The 20,872-nt window shown below is 36.8% G+C and overlaps 1 protein-coding gene across 8 annotated transcripts in view; it reads left to right on the top strand.

Annotated features, from left to right (window-relative positions):
• Window positions 1-20,872, top strand: part of asxl1 (ASXL transcriptional regulator 1) — a 124,352-nt gene that overhangs the window by 34,991 nt on the left and 68,489 nt on the right. For 2 of the 8 annotated variants that reach the window (XM_063041314.1, XM_063041313.1), the window contains exon 1: window positions 4,102-4,849. The exons of 1 other annotated variant lie outside the window; for it this stretch is intronic. In XM_063041314.1, the coding sequence (XP_062897384.1) occupies window positions 4,772-4,849 (78 nt within the window). In that variant the 5' untranslated portion in view covers window positions 4,102-4,771. Of the gene's footprint in view, window positions 1-3,114; window positions 3,664-4,099; window positions 4,850-20,872 lie in introns of those variants that run through there. 5 more of the 8 variants (XM_063041311.1, XM_063041308.1, XM_063041309.1 and 2 more) reach the window with 4 other exon arrangements.

The raw sequence follows: 20,872 nt of genomic DNA, 5'->3' as shown, positions 1-20,872 counted from the left end.
TGTTATTCAGTTTGAATTTTACTTGTTTTGTTAATTGAATATTGTTCTGATTTCATCAATACAACTGTCTTCTGTTGGGGCAAGTTCCAGCAAACCACTAGAATGTCACCATACATCCAAGATGATGAATGTTGATACTTGATTTGACTGTAGAATGGGCAAGGCCAGCTGATGTCCCCTTGCATTGAAACAGTCAGTGATGTTTACCCTGCGGTTCTAAATCAGTTCCCCGAGAATAGGTTAAGAATATTCCTTAGAATGTGGAAGATTGAGGGGAGATATGATAGAGGTGTACAAAATAATGAGGAGTCTAGCAAGCAGACTTTTTCAACTGAGGCTGGGTGAGACTACAACTAGAGGTCATGGGTTAAGGGTGAAAGGTTTAAATGGAACAAGAGGAAACTTCACTCAGAGGATCGTAAGAATGTGGAATGAGCTGCCAGCGCAAGTGGTGCATGCAAGCTCAATTTCAATATTTCAGACAGATTTGGATAGGTACATGGATGGGAGGGGTATGGAGGGCTATGGTCCTGGGGCAGGTCAACGAGAGAAGGCACTTTAAATGGTTTGGCATGTGCTGAATGGGCTGAAGGGCCTGTTTCTGTGCAGTACTTTTCTGTGACTCTACTGCTCCTGGCTTTGCCCTGAGTTTTTTTTTAAAGCATTACACTCTGTAATCTTTGGCAAAGTTTGGGAATAAAGCTTCAGACGTTTGTGACGGGGCATAATACCTTGTCACGTTACATTTATACACAAATAGAAAAATGGGTTTGGGAATAAAATTAGAGATCTGGACAGCCAATCTGAACTTGACTGGATCATAGCACAAGCCATCCCTTGTTTACGTATACTCGACTATGGACACCTGTGGATAAAAACAAGTTCCAATAATGTTATAAGTTCATAGGTCTGATGTTCATACGTAACACTTGCTCCGTATAAATGGCAGATCTAGTTTCCTTATCACTTTTAGATTTTTTTTTATTAGTCATGTGTGCTTTAGATGCCGTTCATTATAATACTATGGATGTGGTTACCATATTTACTGATTTTTTGTGTCAGTATTTATTCTAACTTGTGGCCAAATCAACATGCTGTATCTGTAAAAACGGAACCTTTTCATTACCCAGGAGTGGCTTAAATTTGTTATTATTTTTCACAACCTGATGTGATCGTTGCTGTAAGTAGCATAATTTCAAACAGCATTTTGACCTGTTTGAAAATGGAATGCCAAAAATTGATCGAGAACAGAGGGCAATGACAGTAATACTAAGCAAATCAAAGATTCAAAGTCGTTATGCAGTATACAACCCTGAGATTCATCTTCCCCACAGACAGCCACGAAACAAAGAAGACCATGCAACCTATTCAAAGAAAAACATCAGCCCCCCCCCATAGCAACAAAAAACCCCAAAGAAACACAAAATATAAAACTCAAAATCGAAGGAGTCCAGGCATATTCAGTTCAGTTCAGTGTTTGTTATCTGTAGGCCGTCCCAATTCAAAAATTGCCCAAAAATAGTAACAGAAATGCATCATAACATGAACACACTGGAAATCATTCTAGCTTCATTAGAATATTGGCTGACTGACCTTAACTTTTTTTTGCCAGACTAAACATTCAGACTCAGCTTGAACCTGGTGTACACAACTGGGTTGTGTACCGTTTAGTATTCACACTCTGCGTGTGGGCAACCATAGCTGACGCTAGGAATCTTTAATGGGATCATTTTGATAGTGTGTGATACCCTCAATTCTAAATAACACATTTTAAGATTTTAAATAGTTCCTGAAAAGCCATTGTAATGGGAAAGTGTAGTGAAATCACACTAAGATGCTTTTTTTTGTTACAATGGAAGCTCATTGTACCACAACATGGTTAATTTTCAAATGGTCATGGTGAGACTTCAGCACTAAAATATTCACCAGGACAAGACGTGGGCTTGTGGTTGATCAAAGTACTTGAATTGACCACACAGATGTATTGATTAAAAACAAGAGATTCTGCAGATGCTGGAAGTCTAAAGTAACACGCACAAAAAGAGGAATAAAGAGCCGATGTTTCAGGCTGAAACTAGTATGTCAGCTCTTTATTCCCCTCCAAAGATGCTGCCCGACCTGCTGAGTTCCTCCAGCATTTTGTTTGTATTAATTGTGTTGCTAGTGACTTTAACAGGTAGTATCTAGATACTACCAGATTTGTGAAATCTTATTTGGAAGAATTGCCATTTCCGTTCTTAAATTGAATGCTATTCTGGGGTAAAGGCAATGGCGGCCAGGCTCTGTTTATTTGGTCACAAACAAATGAAAATCTGCAGATGCTGGAAATCAAAGCAGTGCACACAAAATGCTGGGAAACTCAGTGGGCCAGGCGTCATCTATGGGGGAGAAAAAGTACAGTCGTCGCTTTGGGCTGAGACCCTTCAGCAGGACTGAACTCCAGTCTTCACTGGGTTCTTTCTGCAAATAAACAACTTCACTTGTGATGAAGCTCGGCTGGTCGTATGTATGTGATGCCATTATATTCATAGAGGAGATTGTGAGCATTCTCTCACATTTCTCAGGTTTGGGAATGGTTATCAATTGGTAAAACTCCTGAATGCTGTTGTCAAGTTATTGCATAATTCATATGCAGAGACAGCAATGACTTGATCACCTGTTGACAAGTGTTGGTGAAAATTTCCAGTTAACTGGGCAGAGCTGAATAAGACCGAACACTTGGACACTGTTAATTATTTCCAATAAGCTCATCTGATATGTCCTTTATTTTGTTGTAGTTATTTTGTGATGCCTTGGTTTGCCAAGCCACTTCAGAGGCTATAAAGCATTGAAGAGATATGTAGTGGGATTGTGCTTTATTACTCTGTAATAGGTTGTGATTTGCAGGGCCTAAATTGCATCTCATAATCACTCATGTTCTCTGAGTTGTTGGAAATTGCCTTGCTGACTACCTTTGAGTAATAATGTGTGTAATTTGGCTTTGAGAAATAGTGTTACTTGAGGAATATAGCCAGCAGAGGTTTTTTTTCTCAGTCTGCCAAATTTGGCATTTCCTGGGAGAAATATCACTTTTTACCTGACTAGTTCTCTTTTTCCTATTTTAGGCATGGAATTTAAAGAAAACGTGTATTGTGGAGGTCATTGAGTTGATGGGAAGTGTTCTGATTAAATGACTGATTTGGGAAACATCTCATTTTGTTTGCTAACAAATTGGCAGGAGTGGTGGCTTGAGCGAGCAAGGTTTATGATCTGCTTTTTAAATGTGGTGTTGACCCCACTTAAGTTGATCCATGTTGAATTCGAAGATGTTAAAAACGTTGAAAACAGCACAGTCAGAATTTTATGTCCATTAAATCTAATGAGTGATATGACCCATTGTAGATCTAGAAATAGTTTTCAAAACATTGCAGATCTGAAAAAATATTAAACACTTAAGATACTGACGCCTGTCTGGTATTGCAGTTGCTAATCTGAGAGTTTTTTTGCCACTAGATGCTTTCATTGGCTTGTGTAAGTAGTTATTAGGGACTGCTGCTGCAATATTTGTTCTAAAATAAAGCAATAGTCCATAAGTCTAAGATTTCTGTTTGGTGATGAGGCTGCTTGAGTTGGTCATGAAAAGACACCAGTGAATTGCATGGTCACCTGATAATACTTTAAAATGTGAGTTTAATAATCAGTGATACTTTTTGGTATAAACATTTGCTGATGCCATACAGTGATTACGTGGAGTATTTTTACACTCTTGTAAATGTGAATGATGTTTGGGTACAATGGAATATAAATGGTAAATGCAAAGGAGAAATTATTCGGTATAGTTCCTTTTTGAAATGTCAATTTTGGTTATGCTTCCTTTGGGAGGTATCATGGTACACCTGTGATTTCATTTTCCATGTAAAACCTCTCAGTATAGGGAAGTGTATGCTTTGATCTGATGACAGTCACATACTGTTTTCCTTTTGTTTTAATTTTACTTCTCCCTACTCAGAACAGTAAGATTTGATTCACAAACATTGTCTAATCACCCCTTGTCCAATACATAATACCTTGTATAGGGAACTGATCATTGCTGTTCTGTCTGGTGAAATATGGATCGTCAGAGGTAAAGTTAGCTCACAAATTTTGAGTATCGAATTCCTCTTGAATGGGATGTTTTCTGAATGTTAAATATACAGCAATTGAAATCCATACAAATAAACTTTGATCATGTATATCATTGTAAAAACAAAACAAATCCCTTTGTAACAGTGAGGGCTCTGATTAGGCTTGTGTATTGATGGGGACAGCAGAGAGCCAGTACTAAAAATATGCATCAAAATAACGATTTCCTAAAAGGGAAAGGTAAAGCTATTTCAAAAATGTTATATGACATGATAGCAGAAAGTTACATGCCTATAAATAGTATTGAACAATACCAAATGGGTTCCAACCTTTGTTTCAATATTTGTTTATGGAGAAACAAATCTGAAATGCTTCATCCATCTTGAGGCAAAGTGGTGTAGACTAGTACGAATCACAAGGCTGAGCAATTGGCAAGTAATGTTTCAAAATAATACTACGAAGTTAATCAAAACATGACTTTTGTGATCACTGAGCTGCTGTTTTCAGCATTATTTGCCGGTACAATTTAAAAGAAGATAGGGAAATTGGCCAATTGGAGCAGAATATGTACCACTGTGCCAATCTGAACTTAATACAAGGTATTTACATAAAATGTGCTTTTTAATCTATTTTATGTAGTGGAACATCTCCCTTGGCATGTCTGAATGCTATGCTTCACACTAATTCTCGTGCAGATGATGGAATGTTTTACAGACTTCCAGGGCGGATGGGTCTTTATACATTGAAGGTAAGAACTATTGTTCCATTTTGTTGCCGTAACTGTAGGGATTTCCAAGCTTGCAGTTTGTAAGTGGATACTGGAACTCTTTAGCCCCTGTGAAACAAAAAATAGTTGCATGTTCCCTTTTAAAGTCACCAAGGGTTACATTTTTTTCTATTTTTGTGTTTGGACCTCTGAGGCACCAGAGCTCTGGCCTTTAAAGTTAGCTGGAGAAGCCAGCAAGAAAGATAGAACTGTGTTAATTGGATTTCAAAAACTGAATTATTGTGATCCAAGTTCCCCAAGCATCCCACAGATTGACATCTGGATATCACTGCTCAAGTGATTTCTACTTGTAAAACATGTCAAGTCACATTAATGGTGCCATCATTGTAATTAAAGAATACAGTTGTTGCTAAGGTAAGGAAGTATTTTCAGAATGAAGTTTTTTTTTGTTCTGCATAGAATGAACATTTTTACTATTTTGCCACCAATACCCCCTTGTCTCACCCCATGAATAACAGAAGGGTCTAGTGTTAGAAATGTCATGGAATAATCTTGGAAATCATTGACCCTTGCATGTTCTTTATCATTTTTAAAAATCTTGTGCCTTTTGCCCTTGAAGATGTAAGTCGTGTGAGAGGGTGTGTATAGTGTAGCGATAAGGATTTGTGAATAATGATTCAATTGCGTTCTTGTTGACTAATAGTTTTCCATTGACACCTGTCCCCTACCAAAGTGTGGAATTAAAATGAGTGTGCAAATGTGTTGGATTTTTTTTGTATATAGAAGTTAGTCTCCACAGTACTTCTGTATCAAAATATTGTGTAGCTGCCAAATTATGAGGAGATGCAAAAAGCAGATATTTTGGGTTGCTTTTAACAGGTTGCAGGACTCCATTTTGGGACAAATGTAGTGCTTACATGCACATTGCTATCTGATTTAACTATTTGTAATTTTCATACTTCCTCTAGTTTCATATACAGAAAAATCATGCCATCCCTAATGTAATGTTGAGTATTTTCTACACATCTATCTTAACTATCTGTCAGCAAGCTTTTGTTTGATTTATTTATGACATTGGTATGCTACAGCAATAGTCCATTATACTAAAGTGATTGAGACATGTATTGGATAAAAGTCCAGAAGACCTTGTGCTTTGATATTTAATAAAGTGCATTGAATCTTATTTTTAAAATCCTGATTTAACACGTAACTTATTGTTTATATTAGTGTAACTGGAAGTGTTCCAGTCGGCAGTCTCAATTGATGGCTACACAGACTGAATTTGCTGATGTGGTTACTTGGTAAATCTTTCAGTTACTGTGACTGAAATTTGGTGATGGATTTGTATTGCTGTATCTTTGGTTTTGCTGTAGCCTTTTGTTAATATAATAGCCCATTAGTAGAAGTGGAAGTCCAAGACTCCATGCTCCATAGTTAGAGGGGAAATTATTCAAAGCCTCGACTTTAAAAAGTCCTGAATGGAATGCCACAACTTCGTCCCAGAACAATTAAAGGAAGAAACATATCAAAAGCGTCTTGATTTGACTACATGTGGCATGTATTGAAGTAAGGTATTTGCTGAGAGGGAAATGTGTTAGTCTTCATATTTTGTAATAGGGATGGTGTGATGGGATAGAAATAAAGAACAAGCTTCAGGAGCTACGTGAAGTTTATCAGTATAACTTGTGCTGGGAAAAGCCTTCCTCTGTGTGCATCTTGGAAGAGTGATGTTCGTTATGGCAAAGTGCATGTGTTGCAGGGGGTGGGGGGGGGGACTCGATTTCTTGGTTGGAGTTCAGATTGAGGTAATATGGGTCAAAGTCATGAAACTTGACATAAGGCTGAAACCATCTTGTTAAGAAGTTACATTAGTAATTGGATTTATTAGAGACTTGTAGGGGAAAAAACACAGGTTAAAAATAGTTTTTTATGTGATGTGTCAAGATGTGATGGCTGAAAAGATTGGAAGTTAATTGGTGAGGTTTTCCAATATACTTGGAATAAAATTAGTGGCAAAATAGTAGATGGAGCAGTTTGAATGGAATGCATAGCTAATGCACAGAAGGCAGAAAATGAAGAGAGTATTCTTAAAAGAAATGATTAAAAGAATATAGTGACATGTTGTTTTAATGTGTGAGACATGAGAAGAATTCATAAAATATAATGTAAAGGCTTGTACTTCAGCTGAGTTTTGAAGAACTGCTTGAGCAGTTGATGATTTAATACAGTGAGGTAGATGTAAAATAGCCTAATGCTCAAGGCATAGATCTGGGTAAGAACCTTTTTGATCTGATGGGTAGTCTTAATCTTGGGCTCCAAGTTTGAAAAGACAGCTTTTTAAATGTCAGTTGTTCTATCAGGTTGAAGATCCATGCTGCTTTGGTTGTTGCCATTGTTGATTGTTCCAACCAATTTTCCATTTATTTAGGGATTTGATCAATCATGGAATGTATGTTTGAAACTGACAAGTGCTCAGTGCATTATTAGTCATTAGAGTCATGGAACAGGACAGCACTGGAACAGGCCTTTCAGCCCATCACCTTTCACCCTTAACCTGTGACCTCTAGTTCTAGTCTCACCCAACCTCAGTGGTGGGGGGGGGGGGAGCTTACTTGCACTTACCCTTATCTAACCCCCTCAAAAATTTGCATACCTCTGTATTAATGTGGATTGAATTGAAACACAGGTTGGTTTTCAACAGTGTGGAAAACAAAGGCCACATCATTTATCCTCTCTCCAGTTGTGGCCCTTCAGTGAATTGGTCAGGTTTTGGATTCTGATGTGATAATTAACAGGTATTTACTGTGTTAATTAATACTATTAGGCACACATCTCTCCTGGTCCTAGAGGTGCGGAATGAAGTCTCATTATTTCTTTTGTTTTAATGCAGAAACTTCTTGTTCTGAGATTACTATAAATAATGCCAGTCAGGGATGTGAGGCCAACAAGCGTTAACCTTCCAGTGTTCATTGTCTTGTGTCTGCTCCTGCTCTTCATTTCCAAATGCCCACTTTTGGGTTATTTTTGCAATTGAATGATGCCATTCAGTTTGCGATTTGGCATTTGGACTTTAATATGTGGAAGTGTGAGGCAAAAGAAGTCAAAAAGCAGATTATCTAAATGGAAAGGGATGGTTAGTGAAGTACAGAGGGATCGAGGTGTTCTCGTGTATGAAGCATAAAAACGCACGTAGTTTCAGTGTGGCTGAAAATTCAAGTGGTGTTTTTTGCATTTATTGCAAAGGGGTTAGCATTTATAAAGAGGTTTCACTGTTGGGCAGGGATTGGTGAGCACAACATGCAGTTTTGATTTCCTTTCTTAAATTTAAAAAAAAAACAAAGAAATAGTTTGGGCCTATATTTCTTGAAGAATGAGAGGTTAACCTCATTCAACCATATAAGATCCCAAGAGGGGTTGACATGGTAGATATTGGGATATTTTCACCTGTGGATGAGTCTGTGCAAGCTAGGAGGCCACTCATTTAAAACTGGTTTATCTAGATTTTTATTCATATAAGCATTAGTGTATATGTAGAATTCTCTGCCTCAGTGAGTAGTAGAAACTGGCTCATTGGAACATATTTGAAGTAGAGGTGGATAAATATTTGGTAGATAGAGGAAATGGGGGAGGGGTTAGAAAAATGGCAATGGAGTGGAGGTCATTATAGATCAACCATATAATTAAATGGTGGGGCATACTTGAAGGCCTTATGGCCTGCACTAATAATTTGTGCATTTCTCTTTCATCTAAATTACTGTGTATCATGGCATATTTTTGAATTCTCTTTAATTAATATTTGTATCTTTAATGCTGCACATTGGGTAAGATGTATCATTATCCTCAGTTCAGCTGTTCCACAAGTAAAGGCAATTGAATGTTTATAACATAGAGAAAGCTGTTTATATTACGAGGAATTAAAATTAACCAACAAGAATGAAGTTGGTAATAAAATTGCAAAGCTCTGATCATATTGAACGATGAGCTGCCCTCCAGTACCTTGAGCATCAAGTAATGTATAATATGGTGTATAAGATGAGGAGAGGCATTGATCGTGTGGATAGTCAGAGGCTTTTTCCCAGGGCTGAAATGGTTGCAGCAGGAGGACACAGGTTTAAGGTGCTGGGGAGTTGTCAGGGGTAAGTTTTTTACGCAGAGTGGTGAGTGGGGAATGGGCTGCCCCCAACAGTGGTGGAGGCGGATACGATAGGGTCTTTTAAGAAACTTTTGGGTAGGTACGTGGAGCTTAGGAAAATAGAGGGCTGTGGGGAAGTCTAGTAATTTCTAAGGTAGGGATATGTTCGGCACAACTTTGTGGGCCGAAGGGCTTGTATTGTGCTGTAGGTTTTCTATGTTTCTATGTAATCTCTGACAGAATCTCCATGAGATGGTTAACATGACAGTACAATGTATTTCACATCTTAGTAATAATACTCTATAAGAGAAAATGTAATGAAATTACCTACAAGATGGAAGTGGCTATAAATATAAAATAAGTTCACCATGCTTGCATTGCTATTTATGGGATGTGGATTAGTCATAGTGGTTCCATTAGTTTTATTTTTTATTCCAGGAGTAAAGTGCCAAGGTGGTTGTAGTACTGGGCCAGTGAGAGAAATGATGATCTCAAATCCTGCATGACAAGTTGGGAAATTGCACTCAATAAATGTGGTAATTCGTGAGTTGGTACCAGAAAATGACTTTAAAAGCTGCTACATTGTTTTAAGTACATAAATGATTCAAGGATGCCCTTCAGGCAAAGGAATGTGGTATTGTCTGGTGCGCCATCTGCATGATTTTACTGTTGTTGTCTGATTGACCTTTATACCCTCAAGGGCGCTTGAATTGGGAAATGAAAAATGGCTTGCTACTCTCGCACTGACTTGAAAAATTTCTTCAAATTCTTTTGTATGTTAATTATACAGTTCTAATGCTTTCAGCTTGCACCTTCTAATGTCTTCATATCCTTGAGTTCACAAATATCCTTTCTCTCTGTCTTCCCTTGCACTGACTTGTCATGTTCTGCCTGTCTACTTTCTGTTAATTTGCTGTTCATCTGAATATAGCCTTAATCTTGCCTGTCAGTGGGTACAAGGATATGAAACTGAGGTAGTTTGTCAATTGCCAGTCTCTTGCTCCTTAAACTATTTCCAGTAATTATTTTGAGCTTGAGTTTTGTATTTAAACCTTGGAATTGTTCAGCAAATTTCGTAAAATGTCTATTGTTGGTCTCTGTGATGAAACAGCTAATTTAAGGCTCCTCAATAGAAGTATCTAACTATGTTCTTTATGGTCAATGTTAAATTGACATCATTACTGTTATTTTTGGACAGCAATATTCCAAGTAGTTTCTTAATCATATGCAGTTGAATACTTATTCAGCAACATGAAGGATTTTCACAGGAGTGAGTTAAAGATTTAGCTGTTAGTTGATATTTGCTGTGAGTATGATTGTACAGTAGTTTTTTTTACCTCAGAAGGTTATGGACTTTTTGACATTGAGACTCGCATAAACCCGGCTCACAGATCTGCATATATTAATGGACATTGTTGTAATGCAATTCAAGAAGAAGAAAGTCAAGAACATACAGAGGAAAACTAATGGGAAAGGTGGCAGCTATTGGGTTTGATGTGGGGAAGGAACTTGGCAAACACGGCATCTATCCTTCCTGATTTTGAGTGAGAAAGGATGAAGTTCGCACTTGAGTAAAGAATTCCTTATCGGAAATTTGCCACCAACTAATATGACTTCACTTTTGTTGGTTGGCTACTTATTGGACCTCTGGCAAAGTGTGCCGTGATTCAGAAACGTAGTTAGCACCGGGCAGTTTCCCTGCATTCCAATTGAAGCCTGCATCAGAAGCCACAGGCAATTAAATCCCACTGCATTATCCTGGTTTTTTGAGGGGATTGAACTGGATCCAGCATTGGCATTTTAACCCGAAAGGAAATACCTGACTTACCAGCACTTCGAATTTACAGCATTTTGACAATCAGCAAGTTTTTCATACAGCGAATAACTTAGCACATGGAAAGGTGTGTTAATGAAACTAGTTTTAAATTCTGTAGTTGGTAGAAGCTGCAGAAACTGGCTTGTTAGCACTTGGCTGTACATTGATATGAATAACTTAAAAACTTGCCCTAGCCCAAGGATTATCTGGTTTTGTTTTGCTCTTGGTATGAGAAATGGTTGCAAATTGGTTGCATTATGGTTATTAAAACGTGCTGTTGACACACTCCTCCTTACCTTCTTCCCCGTACCCCCCCAAACATTTGCTTTAGGTTTTTCCCTACCTTCACAAACTCCTAACACAAAAATCACAAATTGGCATTGTGTTCATGCCAGTTGGCAAAGGACTACCCAAGCTAATCACACCTTCGGATACCTGGTGTGATACCTTGCAGGTTGCTGATCTTCAAGTGCACATCCAGGTACTTTTGAAAGCCTCTGTCTCAATTATCCTTTCAGACAATGAGTGTGAAATGTTATTCACCCTCTGGGGGAAAGATTTATTTTCATCACCCTTCAAATTCTTCTAGTAATTACTTCAGACTGTGTCCTGGTTTTGACTCCTTATCGAAGGGAAATTATCATATTTAGCCTCGTAATATTATACCCCTGAATAACACTTCCCTTCAGCTCTCTCTGTCAAAAGAAATAACATGTGCCAGCAATACCCTTCTTTACTCATGATTCAGTTCTGGCAGTGTTCTCATTAATATGCTCTGTAACCTTTCCAGAGCAGTTGTATCTTTCAGATCTGTGGATATTAGTCAAGCTGTAGCCTAACTATTGTGTACAATTCTAGCATGTTAAATTCTTCTGTTTCCATGATAGAGAAAAGTATCCTTGCATGCCTTTGTGGCTATCTAATAACTACCTATCTAATAAAAAAAAGCTGTCTTGTCTTGCCAACTGCATTTTGAGGAACTGTGAATGTAGACTCCAAGATCTCTCTGTTCCTCCCCAGATGAATTTATTTTCTCTCGACTGAATTTTGTTTGCACTGGTCACTTGGTCTGAGAAGTAGCATTGATATTCTGCATTCTGAAGCTTTCTTCCTCACTATTGATTTCACAGATAGTTTTGTTTTAACTGCAAACATTTAATTTAACTGATCAACATATTATTGCCAACAAGGGACTAGGCACTGAGCTCTACAGGGCCCCAGTAGAAACGCCGCTTCAAGTACAAAGTCACCTGTTGACGACCACCATTTTACTACTTGCCACCAGGCCAATTTTGGTCTTTATCTTTCTTGACCAGCCCGCATGTGGATGTTGTTGAAAGTCTTGAGTAAAATCATGACGGCTAAAGGATTGCCCTGAAAAATGGACATTATTCAGATACAGCCTTTATTTAAATACCATGCTCAATCATGAGTTAATCACTGCTTTTCTGAAGGAAGGTCTAAACTCCTTCAGAATAGAGTCCAGTGATTTTGCTCACCTTATGATCATGCCTCTTTCTCCGTGCAATTAAGATTGTAGTTTTATCTCCAGTACCACACCCTTACACTCGGCTTATGTCGTCAGGCCTTCATCTTCAGAAATTAAACTCTTGACAATGTGAATTCGAACAAGGATGGGCTATTCATCCCCTGAATCCTGCAACATCATTCAATAAGATACTGATTGTATTGATTTGAAACCTTATCTGTGTCCCTACCTACTCCTGGTAGCCTTTCATTTCTTTGCTTATCATGAATCTCTTGGCATTGAAAATATTCAAAGGCTCTGCTCAGACAAGTCTTTGAACAGAATTTCAAAGACGTGAAACCCAGTTAGAGAGGAAATTATCCTCATCTGTCTGAGCTTAGCATCTCTTAAACTGTCATCTGTAGTCCTAGATTCTTCCAGAGCGGGAAACATCCAATTTTCATCTACTCTCTCAGTATACTCAGTGGCTTGAGTAGTCACCATCCCCGAGTGAGGGAATTTCTTCTTCACCGGGACACAGCTCAGTCCATCACAGGTAAAGCCCTCTCCACCATTGAGTACATCTACCCGGAGCCCTGTTGCAGGAATGCTGCATCCATCATCAAGGTCTCCCATTATTCAGTCCATGCTCTCTTCTTGCTGCTGCCATCAGTAAGAAGGTACAGGAGTCTTGGAACCCATACCACCAGGTTTCAGAACAATTATTACCCCTCAACCATCAAACTCTTGAACCAGAGGGGATAACTTTACTCAATTTAATTCACTTGATCACAACTGGACTCACATTCAAAGACTCTCATCTCATGTTCTCAATATTTGTTGCTTATTTATTTATTATTATTATTTCTTTTTTCTCTTTCCTGTATTTGCAGTTTTTTAATGCACACTGGTTGTCGTCTGCCTTGTTGGGTGTGGTCTTTCATTGATTCTATTGCGTGTCTTGTATTTACTGTGATTGCCTGCAAGAAGACGAATCTCAGGGTTGTATATGGAGACATGTATGTACTTTGATAATAAATTTACCGGGGACTTCCGGTAGCGCTCATGGAGTGAAGTCGCGTTCTTGACTCGCTCCATTACCTCTGAGTTTTTTTTCTCTATGGTCAGCTATACTTTAATTAACCATTAAGGCATCAACTCTTACAATACTTTGAATTAAACTGAATTCTCCGACAACTGGATGGAACTTAGATCTGCTATGTCTAAGAACGAGAAAGACGGCAAGGATGGTAAACCTCCGGTTAAACCGAAAGCTACGGATCTACCTCCGACTGAATCACCGGTGACTTTGAAAGCGATAGCGGAGTTAATTCAGAGGGAAATTTCAACCTCTGTTAGGGAGATGATTCGTACGGAAATTGCAGGCTTTGTTAAAGACCTGATTCATACGGAAATCTCAACTAATTTCCAGAAAATTGCCGATTTAATTGATAAGATGCAAACATGTATTGCGGAACATCAGTCGGCTATATCTGATCTTCAAAAATTCGCGCAACAAAGTGAGCTTAAGATGGGGAAAATCGAAGAAACAATTAATGTAATGAAGAAGAAACTTGACTTTTTGACTTTTAAAAACTCTGACTTGGAATCTAGAATGCGACGGCAGAATTTACGAATGATTGGCGTGAGGGAAGCCGCTGAAGGTAACAACCCCATGAAATATTTCTCCCAACTTTTAAAAGATGCATTCCCTACTGTATTTCCTGACCAACCACCGCTACTGGATCGTGTTCACAGAATCCCATCATACTCGTCTAGGTCAGATAGACCTAGGCATGTTATCTTACGTTTTCATTACTTTCAAGACAAGGAGAGACTGTTTCGATTCGCTCGATCTAAAGGTTTCATTGATTTTTCGGATCTTAAGTTCCGATTCGTGGAAGATTTCAGTAAACCAATCTGGGACCAACGGGTCCGTTACAGATCCGTGATGTCGGAATTCTATAAGAGGGATTTAAGACCAGCGCTGCTGTACCCTGCACGTCTAAGGATTCGCATGTCAGATGGAGCCCTTCGTTTTTTTGATTCTCCATCGGATGCCCAGAGTTATCTGGATCAACTTTCATCTCCAACATCTTAATTGCTTTCTTTTTAATTTTCTCCGTCGATCGGAGGCTGTGAATTGGTTGGTTTTAACTTTTCTGTGCCCTATTTGGGCAGAAAAGTTTACTTTCGATTTCTTAATATGGCTATTAAACTTTCTTTTTAACTGCGTCATTTCTTTCTTTTCCCAGGGGATTCTGGGTGGTTACTTCCCTTTTGTCATCTTACGTATTTCCTGTGCGGCCTTAAATTTTGTAGTTTTTGTTTAAATTTTATTCTGTTTTGCTTTTTATAATCACTTTATGTTAATAATCCTATTTTTTTTGTTGCTGTGTCTATTCATGAGTTTGAGGTTTATTGTGGTTTTTTTTAATATATATTTTCCGGCTTTTGTTCTGTTCTGTGTGTATTCTAATTGAGCTAACTTTTTTTTACTTATTTTTTTACTGTTTTACAATTAGCTGATCCTTTTCATATTTATACCTTTTTTTTAGGGAGCGTATACCGGAAGTCATGGGGGTAGTTTTAGCGCTTGCTTCTTTCTGGCGGGTCTGCTTTAGATTTTGCCTTGGGGTCTTGGGCTGGGGGGTGGCGGGAGGGGCTTCACGTTTTAGTTTGTTTTTCTTTGGGCTATATACATTATTGAAGTACTGGTTGCGTCCTTTTCCCCGGTATCTTTTGTATGTTCTGTTTCCTCTCCGGGTTTGTGGGTCGCGCCTATTGTCAATCCTCCTTGTTGTGGGTTGACTTTAGGATTTATGGAGTCTATTATTAATTTTGTCTCCTGGAATACTAATGGTCTTAATCATCCTATTAAAAGAAAAAAAGTTTTTAAAGTGTTCCGGAGACTTAAAGCACAAATTTTATTTTTACAAGAGACCCATGTACGGAGGGGGGACAGACTACGTTTTTTCAAATTCTGGAAGGGACAACAATTTCATTCGAACTCCAATGCTAAGATTCGAGGCGTCTCTATTTTTATAGATTCCTCAGTTACTTTTATACAACAGGATATTATCTCTGATCCGAATGGTAGATTTTTATTGGTTAGTGGTTTACTATTTAATAAAAAAGTAGTTTTGGTGAATGTTTATGCTCCTAATATGGATTGTCCGGAATTTTATAAATCATTGTTTGATCAGTTTCCGAATTTGAACGAGTTTTCATTGATTTGGGGCGGAGATCTTAATACCTGTTTATCTCCAGCTTTGGACCGTTCGGCTCCTTTACGGACTTTACCTAATAAATCTGCAAATTTGATTAATTTTTTCCTTTCTGATTCTGGGTCGACGGATATTTGGCGTTTTCTGCATCCTCAGGAAAAAGATTTTTCCTTTTTTTCACATGTTCATCATTCCTATTCAAGAATTGATTATTTTTTTATTGATTCTCGTCTCATTCCTTCAGTGATTAAATGTGATTATGATTCTATAACCATTTCGGATCATGCTCCACTTAAGCTTTCTATTAAAATTATGGCCAATATACCAAACAATAGACAATGGCGTTTTAATTCGCTGTTGCTTCAGGACTCGGACTTTGTTAAATTTATGAATGAACAGATTGAACTTTTTTTTATAATTAACCATACAGAAGATATTTCGGTTAACACTCTTTGGGACACTTTTAAAGCCTATATTCGGGGTCAGATTATTTCGTATTCCGTTGCTCTGAGGAAGAAACAGAAGCAGGAGGAGATGGCAATTGTGGACAAGATTAAAGAAATTGATAAGAAATATGTTATGGCTCCTTCTGAGGAGCTATACAAACAAAGAACTGAACTTCAAATGGAACACAGTTTACTACTCTCGTCCTCGATTGTAAACCAATTAAAGAAAACAAGAAGTGATTTTTATGTTCACAGTGATAAAATTGGCAAGCTGCTGGCTAATCAATTGAAATCTAATTATGTTAAATCTCAAATCAATCAGATTTATAACCAAAATGATCGATTGATATTGGATCATGTGGGGATTAATCAAACCTTTTGTGATTTTTATTCTTCTTTATATCAATCAGAGTCTCCTCGAGATTCTAAATATATGAATGATTTTTTAGATAAGTTAGACTTTCCTCAGATTTCACAGGATATGTCTTCTTTATTAGATACTTCCATTACAATGGATGAGATTAAGAATGTTATTTTTTCTATGAATCTGGGGAAAGCTCCTGGCCCTGATGGGTTTACCGTTGAATTTTATAAATGTTTTGCTTCTTTATTGATTCCTTGGCTCTATAAGGTTTTTGAGGCTTCTTTGAAACTTGGTAAACTTCCGGAATCTTTTAATAGAGCATCAATTTCTTTAATACTAAAGAAGGATAAAGACCCTGCTCAATGTGCATCTTATAGACCAATATCTTTATTAAATGTTGATTCTAAAGTTTTTTCTAAGTTATTAGCAAATAGACTAGAAAAAGTACTTCCTTCTATTATTTCGGAAGACCAAACGGGTTTTATTAAAGGTCGTTACTCTTTTTATAATATTCGTACATTGTTAAATATCGTTTATACTCCCTCACAAAATGTTCCTGAGTGTGTTATTTCTTTAGATGCCGAGAAAGCTTTTGATAGAGTAGAATGGCCTTATTTATTTAAGGTGCTTGAAATGTTTAATTTTAGCCTGAAATTTATATCCTGGATTAAACTGTTATATCACTCCCCTGTAGCCTCGGTTCGTACTAACTCTTTAAACTCACCTTTTTTTCCTCTCTTTCGTGGTACTCGACAAGGCTGTCCTCTTAGTCCCCTATTATTTGATATTGCATTAGAACCTCTTGCAATTGCTATTCGAGAATCTTCAAATATTACTGGGATAACTCGGGGATTAAAGTCCCATAAATTATCACTCTATGCTGATGATTTACTTTTATATATTTCTAATCCTGAGAGATCTATTCCTGCTGTTTTAGAGTTATTAGCACAATTTGGTCTTTTCTCAGGTTATAAATTAAATCTTAGTAAGAGTGAACTTTTTCCGATTAATAAACATCTTCCCTTATATTATAAATTTCCATTTAAATTGATTAATAATTACCTTTCATATCTTGGGATTAAAATTACTTGTAAACATAAAGATTTATTTAAGACTAACTTTTTACCATTAATAGACCATATTACTCAACTTTCATCTAAATGGTTTCCTTTATATTTAACTTTGATTGGTCGTATTAATGCAGTTAAGATGTTTTTTTTGCCAAAATTTTTATGTGTTTCAGGCATTACCAATTTTCGTTCCTAAATCTTTTTTTGATAAAGTTGACTCTAAAATTTCTTCATTTATTTGGCAGAATAAGAATCCGAGACTGGGTAAAATACATTTACAGAAAGCTAAGAGAGATGGAGGTTTAGCATTATCTAACTTTAGATTTTATTATTGGGCTATTAATATTCGACATATGAAATTTTGGTTACTTGACCGGGATATACTATCTATTCCTAAATGGGTAGCATTGGAATTACAATCTGTTCAGGGTTATACACTTGGTTCTATTTTAGGTTCATCTCTTCCTTTTGATTCGAAATGCCTTAAGCAGGTCTCTAACCCGATCGTTAAATATGCTTTGCGTATTTGGTTTCAATTCAGAAAATTTTTTGATCTTAATCAATTCGGGTTAGCGATTCCTATTTTAGGTAACATATTTTTTCCTCCCTCTCTTACGGATCGCGCTTTTCAAACTTGGAAGACTAAAGGTATTTTACGGTTTTTGGATTTATTTTTAGATGGCTCCCTTATGTCTTTTGAACAATTATCTAATAAATATAACCTATCAAGAATACATTTTTTTAGATATTTACAAGTTAGAAATTTTCTAAGTACTATACTTCCTTCCTTTCCAATGCTTCCTCCTATATATATTTTAGATTCGATAATTAACCTTAATCCATGTCAGAAAGGTGCATCGGCTATGATTTATAATATTATTATGAAACTCAGGAAAGCTCCATTTGATAAGATTAGGGTAGATTGGGAACAGGAATTGGGGCTTACCATTTCTGTGGATGATTGGGGGCAGATTTTACAATTAGTTAATACTTCCTCTATTTGTGCTAAACATTCCCTAATTCAATTTAAAGTGGTGCATAGAGCACATATGTCCAAAGATAAGTTAGCGCGTTTTTACTCGCATATTAATCCTTTCTGTGATAGATGTTCGGGGCAGATAGCCTCTTTAACTCATATGTTTTGGTCTTGCCCTACTTTGGAAACTTTTTGGAGAGATATTTTCAATATTATTTCTAAGGTATTAAATATAGATATCTCTCCTCACCCTATTACTGCTATCTTTGGACTACCTAAAATTTCTAGTAATCTTTCCCCTTCAGCCCGTAGAATGATTGCATTTCTTACTTTAATGGCGAAAAGATGTATTTTACAACATTGGAAAGAGCTTAATGCTCCAACTACCTTTTTTTGGTTTTCTCAGACGATTTTATGTTTGAATCTGGAGAAAATTAGAAGTAACCTTTATGATTCTTCATTTAAATTTGAACAGATTTGGGGACCTTTTATTCGATATTTTCATTTAATGTAATATTTACCCTTCTTGTTTTTTTTTTCACTGTTTTAATGGAGGTCGGGATTGAGGACGTGATTTTAAGTTTAACTCTGTTTGGTTTCAAGTTAGCCCATTGCTTTGCTTTGCTTTTAGTTAGTTGCACGGTGGGTTTTTTTTTGGGTTTTTTTTTTCTTTTTTTCCATTGATATATATAAAATCTAGTATACTATTATGTTATTTTGGTTTCTTATGCTTAAATTACATTGTTTGTAGTATTTTCTTTTTGGTATTGTTATCTTTTGGAATTTTATTATACTTTAACATTGTATTAATGTTTATATGGCTTACCTTTTTTGTATACTTACTCAATAAAAAGATTTAAAAAGAAAGAAAGATAATAAATTTACCTTAGCATGTATGCCCAACCCCTTGATACCCAAGCCAGGGTAAACATAACTGCATCGATTCTGTCAAACCATGCAAAACCAAAATTGCATTTCAGTGCGATGACATCTTGTGCTTTCAGCTCAAGAGTGTAATCCCAGATATCTTTTTTTAAAATATCAAAACCATCGTCCCAGGAATCAATTTTGTGAACCTTCATTGCACACTCTCCTGCAGAATATATCCTTCCCTTTGTGGGGAGACCAGAGCTTTGCATAGTATTCTAGATGGGTGGGGAGGCTAGATCTCTGCATAGTGGTGCAGTTAGATATCTGTTCTTTTGAATTCAAAACCTCTTTTTAAATAAAAGGCAAATGTGCTGCTTTGTAATTGCTTAAATGCATATGTATTAACTTTCAATTATATCTGTAGGACACAAGTCCTTTTCAACATTTTTCAGCCTCTCGTTATTTTTCTATCAAAATTGATGACCTCGCATATCTCCCCATAACATTCTATCTGGCATGTATTCTATCAATGTGTCCTTGAAGCCCTTCTGCATCCTGCTTGCAGCTTGTACTGGTGGTCTGTTTTCTAACATCAGCAAATTTAGATAGATAACACCTAATCACCCCATCTGACTCATTGATACAAGTTGTAAATGGGTGAGGCCCAACAGCAAATGTTGCTGCTTCTCTTGTTGGAAGTGTCCTGTTTTCTCCATAACCCATACTAGAATTTTATACCCAATCCTGTGCAATCTAATTTTGTTTGAATAACTTCTTGTGTGGCACTGTTATTGCAGCCCTTCAGAAAGCCTGAATGTACCTCATTTCCATTCTGCTGGTTACACCCTTAAGAGTAAACTCTAATACATCTGGCAAGCATTTCAGTTTTAAAAATTCCATTAAAGTGCAGTTTACCATTTAATAGCTACTAGCATTTCCTACTGATGTTTGGCTAACTAATTTGTAGTCTTACTTCCTGCCACCCCCCCCCCCATCCCTCTTCTCTTCCTTGAACAGGAATGAAAGGAGAGGTAAATTTAATATTAAAAATTACTAGCTTTTAATCTAGGAATTGTTTTAGTTTATGGAATTTTGCAAGATCATTCTGTACCTTCCATCTTCAAAGCTTTCTTTTAAAACCTCCAGCGTCAGAGGAACCTGGGGATTTATCATCTTTCGGGTCTATTAATTAATCCAGTAACTTATTTAAACATAAAAATATGTCTGGGCTCCTTATCCACTGTAAATCTGTTCATTAGTTCCTTGAAGTTTACAGACTCTTCATTTCACACTATCTTTAACTTCTAGTTGATCATGGTTAGAACATTTTTCCTGTGTATTTTTATTCCTTTTTGAAAGGGATATATTTTTGCTATAGATGATGATGATTGAAGCATATAGGAATAGCTTCCTCTCCATCATATTTCTGAACAGTCCATTAAAACTACCTTACTATATTGCTTGTTTCTTTTGTACTGTTTTAATATTTTAATGTAACTTGGAGTAATTTTTTTATGTATTGCACTGTGCTGCTGCCACAAAACAAGTTTCATGAATATGTCAGTGATAATAAATCAGATTCTGATTTGAGAGGAGGGGTATTGTGGTTAATATAATTTCCATGAAGTTAAATAAGACCTTTTGACACAGTCCTACATGGAAGCCATGCAAAAGG

The sequence above is a fragment of the Mobula hypostoma genome, chromosome 2, assembly GCF_963921235.1.
Source record: "Mobula hypostoma chromosome 2, sMobHyp1.1, whole genome shotgun sequence".
Classification (NCBI taxonomy): Eukaryota; Metazoa; Chordata; class Chondrichthyes; order Myliobatiformes; family Myliobatidae; genus Mobula; species Mobula hypostoma.
The sequence above is the reverse complement of the archived record's forward strand: the minus strand, read 5'-3'. Positions and strand labels throughout refer to the sequence as shown.